The following is a 10138-nucleotide window of genomic DNA, read 5'->3' as shown; positions in this document are numbered from 1 at the left end:
CATGGCCTCTGAGTGGCGGCTGGCCCAAGCCCAGCAGAAGATCCGTGAGCTGGCCATCAACATCCGCATGAAGGAGGAGCTTATAGGCGAGCTGGTCCGCACAGGTGAGGGGGAGCGCTTTTGGGCTGGCTTCCCACCTGAGGGTGGTTAGGAGTGGGGCCCAGGTGGCATAGGTTTGGTAAACCAGCTCAGTTTCTTCTAGATATGTGACCTTGAGCAGGTAGGATAACGCCTCTGTGCTTCAGTTTTCTCCTTTCTGAAATGGAGATAGTAACAACCTGCTTTATAGGTTGTTGAAATGAGCTAATTCAAGTGAAGTGCTTAGGCTGGCTTTCAGGAAGCATTAGTTCTTATTATTGGGTTGGCTGAAAAGTTCGTTCGGGTTTTCAAACGAACTTTTTGGCCAACCCAATATTATTAATCAATTGCTGTGTGTCAGGCACCGCACTGGGCACAGAATCTCCTGGTCCTTGGGAGCAAACAGCGTCCCCAAATCATCTACGTCTACTACTGGTGATACTGGTGAACGAGCAGGGGATGATTTTTGGTGGTGACTAGTTGGGATTTTTAATTTTAATAGTTATAATTTTATTTATTCCAAAATGCACTGGGAACAGTTTCAAATAGACATATGAGAGTCCCTTTAGCATTTCCAAGCTTTGCTCGCATTTGTTTCATCTCTCCCTTTTTTCTTTGCTGAAATATTTTGAAGCAAATCCAGGACAGCATGTCATTTCATCCCTACACCTTTCAGTATGCCTCTTTTTCAACATTTTAACCAGAATGCCATTAGCACATCCAACAGAACTAATGCCCTCTCAGTGCCCAGAGCAGAAGCAGCTCTTCAGCAGTGTCTGTGTGCAGCTCCAGGCTTGTCCACACATTATATTTGCATGTTATTGCAAATACAGTTGCATGTCTGAAATTATAGTTGCATGTCTGAAATCTCCCTCCTCTCACCTTTACACAGTCATCCTATAGAATGTTCCAAACCCCAAATGTTCTGGGTTTGTCTATTAGCTTCCTGTGGTGTCATTTAGCTTGTCCCTCTGTCCTCCATATTTCCTACAAATGGAAGTTAGTTCTAGAGGCTTAGTTGCATGCAGGCTCAAGTTACATAATTACTTTAGCATGTGTTAGTTAAAAGTAAAACAAATAAACCCATATTTTCCCTGGGTCACTGCTATGGATAAGGCTATTTTTAAAAATGTGTCAATTTAAAGAAAAATATTAAGTAAATCACGGTTCTAGTGGTACAGAGTCGTGGCAAAATCCATGTAGGTGTCCAGGGCTGACAGAGGTCTGGAAAAGCTCCCAGGGGAATGAACTACAATGCTCTTCAGGCAGAGGGGCTGTGCTGACACGACCCTCGCCTTTTCTTCCAGGGAAGGCGGCCCAGGCCCTGAACCGCCAGCACAGCCAGCGCATCCGGGAGCTGGAGCAGGAGGCGGAGCGGGTGCGGACTGAGCTGAATGAAGGCCAGAGGCAGCTGCAGGAGCTTGAGGGCAAGGAGCCCCAGGATGCCAGCGAGTGTTTGCAGCTCCAGGAGTTCCGCAAGAGGGTTGCTGCCGCTCAGAGCCAAGTGCAGGTACTGACCTGTCCGGACCCTGGGGGTGGTGGTTACAGCCTCCCAGGCTGGGGTCCTGGGGTCAAGACATGTGAGCCCTGGAGCCCAAGCTCACTGTGGAACCTGTGGGTACTCAGGCCCTCGTGCCCCAGCCCCGGCTGGTGGCACTAATGCCCTCCTGGTCTCTCAGGGTGAGGCTGGCATTAGATAGAAGCTGGCGGTGCTGCGAGTCGGCTCAGCTTTAAACACAGCAGAGGCAGGGAGGTGGGGCCTGCCCGAAGACCATCTAGGAGACCAGTGAGGGTGAGGGGTGGGCATCGGGAGAAACCAGCCTTCCCTCCTGCAGCTCCCCCCGCCTCCCTCCATCTGTCTACCCTTCCAGTTCTCCATTTACCCACCTCTCCAAACCATCATCCCTCTGTCCGTCCACCCATCAGTCCATGTGTCTATCTAATCCATCCATCCGATTGTCCTTTTATCAGTTGGTATGACTAACTGTCCATTTATGTGTCTATTCATTTGTCTTTCTATTCTCCTCGATGGACCCTTGCATTATCTGTCCATCCTGTTTTTTACCTTTGTATGATCCCATCATCTGTCTGTCCACCCACCCTGCCATCCATTCTTCTTTGCAGCTGTCCATCCATTATTCATTCCTTCTTTTCTCAGTTCAGGTGTCCAAGAGACCGTACAGCAGAGTGATTAAGAGCACAGGTTCTGGAGCCTTGACTGCTTGGGTTTGAATCCCAGCTCTGCCATTTACTAGCTATGTGTCTTTGGTCAAGTCTCCTAGCCTCTCTGTGCCTCAGTTTCCTAATCTGTTAAGTAGGAAACCTTTAAAATCTTTTCATCAGATTGTTAGGATCATTTAGTATACTGAGAGCACTTGATGTAGTGCTTGGTACATAAATAAGCGTCGTAGTATCTTGACATTCTTATAATTTAGATATTTTAATTAGTCTGTCATCCATCTGCCTGTTTTCCCTTCTGTCTGTCCCTCTATGCGCCATTCTTCTGTCCTGCCTGCCCTTGTTGAGTGCCCGGCACCATGCCAGGCTCTCGGCAGCCCCCACGCGTGGCCCAGCAGAGGCTGTGTTGGTCCCAGGTGCTGAAGGAGAAGAAGCAGGCGACAGAGCGGCTGGTGTCACTGTCGGCCCAGAGCGAGAAGCGGCTGCAGGAGCTGGAGAGGAATGTGCAGCTCATGCGGCAGCAGCAGGGGCAGCTGCAAAGGCGGCTTCGTGAGGAGACAGAGCAGAAGCGGCGCCTGGAGACAGAGATGAACAAGCGGCAGCACCGTGTCAAGGTTGGGCGCTTGAGCGGTGGGGTGCCTGTGTCCCAGCCAGGAGGCCAGGTGGGGCACACAGCCAGGGGAGCACTTACAGCCACGTGACCTTATAAAGCAGCTCACTTGGCTTCCCTGAGTTTGTTTTTTTACTTGAAAATGAGGAGAGTTATGGGAAACTCAGGGCTAGGGTGAGAATTCAGTAGGATGAATTATATAAGGGGACTGCTGTCTTGCAAGTGTTTGCTTCTGTTTGCGTGTCCCCAGTGAGACTTGGGGGTGGCGGGGCTGGGGGTTGCTGTGCAGGGCTGTCTTGGAAGCAGGGTAGGCACTCCTTTGGGCTTGGGGGATCACAGGCTCTGGGAGGATGCGGGTACCACTCACGGCCCTGCCCACTGAGCTTCTCACCCTGCACATCCCCAGGAGCTGGAGCTGAAGCACGAGCAGCAGCAAAAGATCCTGAAGATCAAGACAGAAGAGATTGCGGCATTTCAGAGGAAGCGGCGCAGTGGCAGCAACGGCTCTGTTGTCAGCCTGGAGCAGCAGCAGGTGGGGCCTGGGCAGAGCCTGCACCCCCAGGGGCACCCACAGCCTGGCTGGGCAGCCTGGCCTGTTGCTAGAGTCCCCGGGGGGTCAGATGGTGGGTACACCATTCTCCCCACCTGACCCGGGTGGCCGCCCGCACCACCCACGCAGCCAGAGGTGAGAGCTGAGTTCCCTCCCCTCCTCCACTGTCCCTCAGAAGATTGAGGAGCAGAAGAAGTGGCTGGACCAGGAGATGGAGAAGGTCCTACAGCAGCGGCGGGCGCTGGAGGAGCTAGGGGAGGAACTCCACAAGCGGGAGGCCATCCTGGCCAAGAAGGAGGCCCTGATGCAGGAGAAGACAGGGCTGGAGAGCAAGCGCCTGCGGTCCAGCCAGGTGAGGTCCTGCCAGGTGAGGCCCTACCCGATGAGGCCCTGCCATGGGAGGCCCTGCCAGGTGAAGTCCAGCAAGGAGAGAACATGCCAGTTAAGTTTCTGCCGGGTGAGGTCCTGCCAGGTGAGATTCCATCAGGTGAGGTCCTTCCAAGTGAGATCTCTCCAGTTGATAACACTGCCAGGTGAGTTCTAGATAGGTGCAGTTCTTCTAGGTGATGTCCCTGCCAGGTAAGTTCCAGCCAGGTCAGGCTGTATCCTATGGATCTCTCAAGAATTCTAGGGCTTTAGGGTGTCTGTGATGCAGGTGCTGCTGTGTGGGTGGAAGAACCTCTCCAAGTATCTATCCCACAATTCATTTTACCTCATTAACCACCTGCTCTGGACTGTGCAGGCAGAACAGGGAACCACAGGTATGGAGAGGTGGTATGGCCAGAGAGGAAGAGCCTTCCCTGGCACTGAAGGCAGATGAACCTGGCCCCACCCAGCTCCGCTAGGCTTCATTGCCTCCTCTTGAGCAGGAAGCTTCTGAGCCATACCTTCCTCCTCTGTCAGATGGAATCACAGTGTGGTCATGAGGATCAGAGAAGGCGTATGTCACACAAAGCCCAGAGCCTGTTCCAGGAGCGGGTGCTCAGGCTAGATTCCCACAGGGTTCCAGACTCACTTCTGCCCTCATGGAGTCCAAGAGGGTTCAGCTGGATTATGTGGAACTTCCCTCGGCCACTAGAGACCTTACTTCCTCCCACATCAGGTTCCCAGAAGGGCCTTTGGGATTTGGCCACTGATTCCCCATAATTCCCATCGCAAACTGGAGTCACGTCATCGCCGTAACAGGCCACCACCATCCCGCTGTTTCTGGCCGGGTTGTCCCCTCCTTGTCAGGACTGCCCTTTCCTCAGCTTGTCTGTATCCTCCTTCCAGGCCGTCTCTGGGGGCCCCTCTTCAGAGGCTCGGGTCCTATAGGCGCCCACTCCCCGGCTTATGCAGAGCTGAGAGTCAGGCCTCCCGCGGAGCAGCACTCCTCCTCAGCATCCCGTGATGGGGCTGGGCCGTCCCTGTCGCCCTGGGGAGGATGGGGCCTATTTCTTCCCTAATTGCTAGCTGTGCCGCCCACAGGCCCTCAGCGAGGACATTGTGCGTGTGTCCAGCCGGCTGGAGCACCTGGAGAAGGAGCTCTCCGAGAAGAGCGGGCAGCTGCGGCAGGGCAGCACCCAGAGCCAGCAGCAGATCCGCGGCGAGATCGACGCCCTGCGCCAGGAGAAGGACGCGCTGCTGAAGCAGCGGCTGGAGATTGACGGCAAGCTGAGGCAGGGCAGCCTGCTGTCGCCTGAGGTGCGCCCCGCGGGCTGGCCCTGGCCGCCTGCTCCACACTGGGTGCGGGCCTTGCTGCTTTTGGACACGCACGCGTTCCTCCCGGGTGTTAGCCCACCAAGAACGCACAGAACTGGCCCTGCCCCCCCCGCTCCAGCCCCGATGTCTGGGACATACGGCTGGGCCTGGCTGCCCTCGGTCCCGCCCAGCTGGACTCTGGACTTGTTCCGTGTCCTCCGGCACGTTGACCTCGTGTATGTATCACGTGCTCACACCTCTCAACTCCCTAACGTGGGATAAGAGTTGGGACCATGTCAGCACACCTCATAGCCACACACAGGTTTGCCCTCCTGACAGCAGAGAAAGCCCATGTTAAGAACAGCAGACCTCAGCAGATCCTGGGTGCCTCTGTGGTTCCAGCATGCCTTCCCTTCAGTGCAGGGTCTCCCGAGTGCAGGTCACGCCAGAGGCCATGTGCTCCAGAGGGCAGCCTCTTGGCGAGCCCCAGCCTCCCGTACACCCCTGGGCTGAGGCTGAGATGGAAGTGTCCCTGCTCCTGCCGTAGTGGCCAGGGGCCCCTCTCTCCATGTGCTGACGCTGCGCTAGGACGAGGGGACACGTATGGGCTGAGTCATGGCTGCATGTGACTGTTGCAAGCCTGCCCAGGACCTGTTCAGGGAGCGGGCGTTCCGTGGAGCAGGAAGCCAGCACTCCACCTCCACACGTCCCGTGTCCCCGCAGGAGGAGCGGACGCTGTTCCAGCTGGACGAGGCCATCGAGGCCCTGGACGCTGCCATCGAGTACAAGAACGAGGCCATCACATGCCGCCAGCGGGTGCTGCGGGCCTCGGCCTCCTTGCTGTCCCAGTGCGAGATGAACCTCATGGCCAAGCTCAGCTACCTCTCATCCTCGGAGACCAGAGCCCTACTCTGCAAGTACTTTGACAAGGTGGGTCACCAGCCCATGAGCCCCTGACTCCTCCTTCTGGAACTCGGTGGGAGAAGGTTGATGGTGTTGGTGGCTAGTTGGCCAAATATGTGCTGCCCCTGGTTGAGGATCCCCTGGGTGAAGGGAGCCGGCACTGGGCTGAGCCTGGCTGGGCCTTGGGACAGGTGGTGACGCTCCGAGAGGAGCAGCACCAGCAGCAGATTGCCTTCTCGGAGCTGGAGATGCAGCTGGAAGAGCAGCAGAGGCTGGTCTATTGGCTGGAGGTGGCTCTAGAGCGGCAGCGCCTGGAGATGGACCGCCAGCTGACCCTGCAGCAGAAGGAGCATGAGCAGAACATCCAGCTCCTCCTCCAGCAGAGTCGAGGTGAGGCCCAGGCCTGCCCCAAAGGCCGTGGTGACTGCTGCCTGCCCATAGCCCCTTGCCACCTGTTTCTGCCTTTTCCCTCCAGACCACCTTGGTGAAGGGTTAGCTGACAGCAAGAGGCAGTATGAGACCAGAATTCAGGCTCTGGAGAAGGAGCTGGGCCGCCACATGTGGATCAACCAGGAACTGAAACAGAAGCTCAGTAGTTTGAATGCTGCCGGCCAGAGCAGGGGTAATTGTTATGTGCTGTCACCAGGCTGGCCCATGCTTTGCCCTGACATCAGGTTTTCTTTGTTTTGGAGAAAGCTTAGAAACCACTCTAACTTCAGCTCTTGGGTCATTTCACATGTTGCTTACTGCACTGGGGCATTGGAAAGCTAGGACTTCAGGAAGGTGCTGCTACTCCATTTCTGACAAGGATGTTGTTATTCCCAGTGACAGGTGGGGAGAAGAGGACCCTGTGCCTGGAGAACAGACAAGCCCCTGGAAGTGAAGACGAGCCCCACCCGGCACCTGAGCCTCTGTGGCAGCCCCCTGTCACTGAGGGTGTGCCCCGTGCCCGTGAGGAGATGCGGGACTTGGTCCATGCCCCGTTACCGTTGACATGGAAACGCTCGAGCCTGTGCAGCGAGGAGCAGGGTTCCCCTGAGGAGCTACGGCAGCGGGAGGCCACTGAACCCTTGGTGGGGCGGATGCTACCTGTGGGTGAGATGGGTCTGCCCCGGAACCTCGGGCCCTTGCCCAAGCCCCGGCGGGAACTGCGAAGGACGAGCCCAGGGATGATTGATGTCAGAAAAAACCCCCTGTAGGCTCTTGGGGCAGAGCTGGTCTTGGAGGGAGATTTGGAGCCTGCTGAAAGTTGTGATGTCGATGCTCCCTTCTGTGAAGGGGTCCTTACCTCAAACTCTGAATCAGGTCCTGATTTTTCTAATTGGAGTCAACAAATTTGGGTCACAGCCCAGAACTGTTTAAAAAAGATGCAGATTCCTACCATTCATTTCCTTTAAGCTGCAATACCCAATTGCCACCTTTTGGCTTTAAAAATTTTTTTTATTTCATATTAGAGTATAGGTGATTTACAGTGTTGTGTTAGTTTCAGGTGTCCAGCAAAGTGATTCAGTTATACATATATCCATTCTTTTTCAGATTCTTTTCCCATATAGGTTATTACAGATTACTGAGTAGAGTTCCCTGTGCTATATAGTAGGTCCTTGTTGATTATCTATGTTATATATAGTAGTGTGTATATATTAATCCCAAACTCCTAATTTATCCCTCCCCTTACCTTTTCCCTTTGGTAACTGTAAATTTGTTTTCAAAGTCTGTGAGTCTGTTTCTGTTTTGTAAATAAGTTCATTTGTATCATTTTTTAGATTCCACATATAAGTGATATCATATGATATTTGTCTTTGTCTGACTTACTTCACTTAGTATGATAATCTCTAGGCCCATCCAAGTGGCATTATTTCATTCTTTTTTATGGCTGAGTAATATTCCTTTGTATATATGTACCATGTCTTTATCCATTCCTCTATCGATGGACATTTAGGTTGCTTCCATGTCTTGGCTATTGTAAATAGTGCTGCAATGAACATTGTGGTGCATGTATCTTTTCAAATTATGGTTTTCTCTGGATATATGCCTAGGAGTGGGATTGCTAGATCATATGGTAGCTCTATTTTTAGTTTTTTAAGGAACCTCCATAATGGTTGTATCAATTTATATTCCCACCAACAGTGTAGGAGGGTTCCCTTTTCTCCACACCCTCTCCAGCATTTATTGTTTGTAGACTTTTTGATGATGGCCATTCTGACTGGTGTGAGGTGATACCTCATTGTAGTTTTGATTTTTATTTCTCTGAACATCTTTTCATGTGCGTTTTGGCCATCTGTATATCTTCTTTGAAGAAATGTCTAGCTGTTCTGCCCATTTTTTTATTGGGTTGTTTGTGTTTTTTTATATAGAGCTGCATGAGCTGTTAGTATATTTTGGAGATTAATCCCTTGGTGGTCACTTCGTTTGCAAATATTTTCTCCCATTCTGTGGGCTGTCTTTTCATTTTGTTTATGGTTTCCTTTGCTGTGCAAAAGCTTTTAAGTTTAATTAGGTCCCATTTGTTTATTTTTGTTTTTATTTTCATTACTCTGGGAGGTGGATCCAAAAAGATATTGCTGTGATTTATGTCAAAGAGTGTTCTGCCTATGTTTTCCTCTAAGAGTTTTGTAGTATCCAGTCTTACATTTAGGTCTTTAATCCATTTTGAGTTTATTTTTGTGTATGGTGTTAGAGAATGTTCTAGTGTCATTCTTTTATTAATGCGTGTATCTGTCCAGTTTTCCCAGCACCACTTATTGAAGAGACTGTCTTTTCTACATCATATGTCCTTTCCTCATTTGTTGTAGATTAATTGACCATAGGTGCGTGGGTTTATTTTGGGGTTTTCTATCCTGTTCCATTGATGTATGTGTCTGTTTTTGTGCCAGGACCATACTGCTTTGATTACTGTAGCTTTGTAGTATAGTCTGAAGTCAAAGTGCCTGATTCCTCCATCTCTGTTTTTCTTTCTCAGGATTGCTATGGCTATTTGGGGTCCTTTGTCTTTCCATACAAATTAAAAAAAAATTTTGTTCTAGTTCTATGAAAAATGCCATAGGGAATTTGATAGGGATTGCACTGAATCTGTAGATTGCCTTGGGTAGTATAGTCATTTTGACAGTGTTGATTCTTCCAATCCAAGAACATGGTATATCTTTCCAGCTGTGTTATCTTCAATTTCTTTCATCAGCATCTTATAGTTTTCAGAGTACAGGTCTTTTGCCTCCTTAGGTAGGTTTATTCCTAGGTATTTTATTCTTTTTGTTGCAGTGGTGAATGGGATTCCTTAATTTCTCTCTCTGATCTTTCATTGTTAATATATAGGAATGCAAGAGATTTCTGTGCATTAATTTTGTATCCTGCAGCCTTACTGAATCATTGATGAGCTCTAGTAGTTTTCTGGCAGTATCTTTAGGATTTTCTATGTATAGTATCATGTCATCTGCAAACAGTGACAGTTTTACTTCTTTTCCAATTTGGGTTCCTTTTATTTCTTTTTTTTCTCTGATTGCTGAGGCTAGAGCTTCCAAAAATATGTTGAATAAAAGTGGCAAGAGTGGACATCCTTGTCTTGTTCCTGATCTTAAAGGAAATGCTTTCAGCTTTTCACCATTGAGAATGATGTTAGCTGTGTGTCTGTCATATGTCATATTTTAATTATTATGTTGGGATAAGTTCCCTCTAGGCCCACTTTCTGGAGGTTTTTTAAATCATAAATGGGTGTTGAATTTTGTCAAAAGCTTTTTCTGCATCTACTGAGATGACCATATGGGTTTTATTCTTCAGTTTGTTCATGTGGTGTATCACACTGAGTGATTTGCAGATATGGAAAATTCCTTGCATCCCTGGGATAAATCTTACTTGATTATGGTGTATGATCATTTTAATGTATTGTTGGATTCTGTTTGCTAGTATTTTGTTGAGGATTTTTTTTATCATCAGTGATATTGGCCTGTAATTTTCTTTTTTTGTGGTATCTTTGTCTGGTTTTGGTATCAGGGTGATGGTGGCCACATAGAATGAGTTTGGGTATGTTCCTTCCTCTGCAATGTTTTGGAATAGTTTCAGAAGGATAGGTGTTAACTCTTCTTTAAATGTTTGATAGAATTCACCTGTGAAACCATCTGATCCTGGACTTTTGTTTGTTGGAAGTT

General features: G+C 50.1%; 1 protein-coding gene across 1 annotated transcript in view; it reads left to right on the top strand.

Annotated features, from left to right (window-relative positions):
* Window positions 1–7198, top strand: part of KIF7 (kinesin family member 7) — a 13897-nt gene extending 6699 nt beyond the window's left edge. The window contains 10 exon segments of the mRNA XM_007470521.1: window positions 1–104; window positions 1386–1588; window positions 2673–2870; window positions 3273–3398; window positions 3592–3768; window positions 4884–5099; window positions 5820–6026; window positions 6191–6389; window positions 6475–6621; window positions 6831–7198. The exon segment at window positions 1–104 is cut by the window's left edge and continues 6 nt beyond it. Of these exon segments, the coding sequence (XP_007470583.1) occupies window positions 1–104; window positions 1386–1588; window positions 2673–2870; window positions 3273–3398; window positions 3592–3768; window positions 4884–5099; window positions 5820–6026; window positions 6191–6389; window positions 6475–6621; window positions 6831–7198 (1945 nt within the window).
* Window positions 7199–10138: the final 2940 nt, after the last annotated feature.

Source organism: Lipotes vexillifer, unplaced genomic scaffold, assembly GCF_000442215.2.
Source record: "Lipotes vexillifer unplaced genomic scaffold, Lipotes_vexillifer_v1.1 scaffold412, whole genome shotgun sequence".
Lineage (NCBI taxonomy): Eukaryota > Metazoa > Chordata > Mammalia > Artiodactyla > Lipotidae > Lipotes > Lipotes vexillifer.
This window is presented reverse-complemented; position numbering and strand designations above follow the sequence as displayed.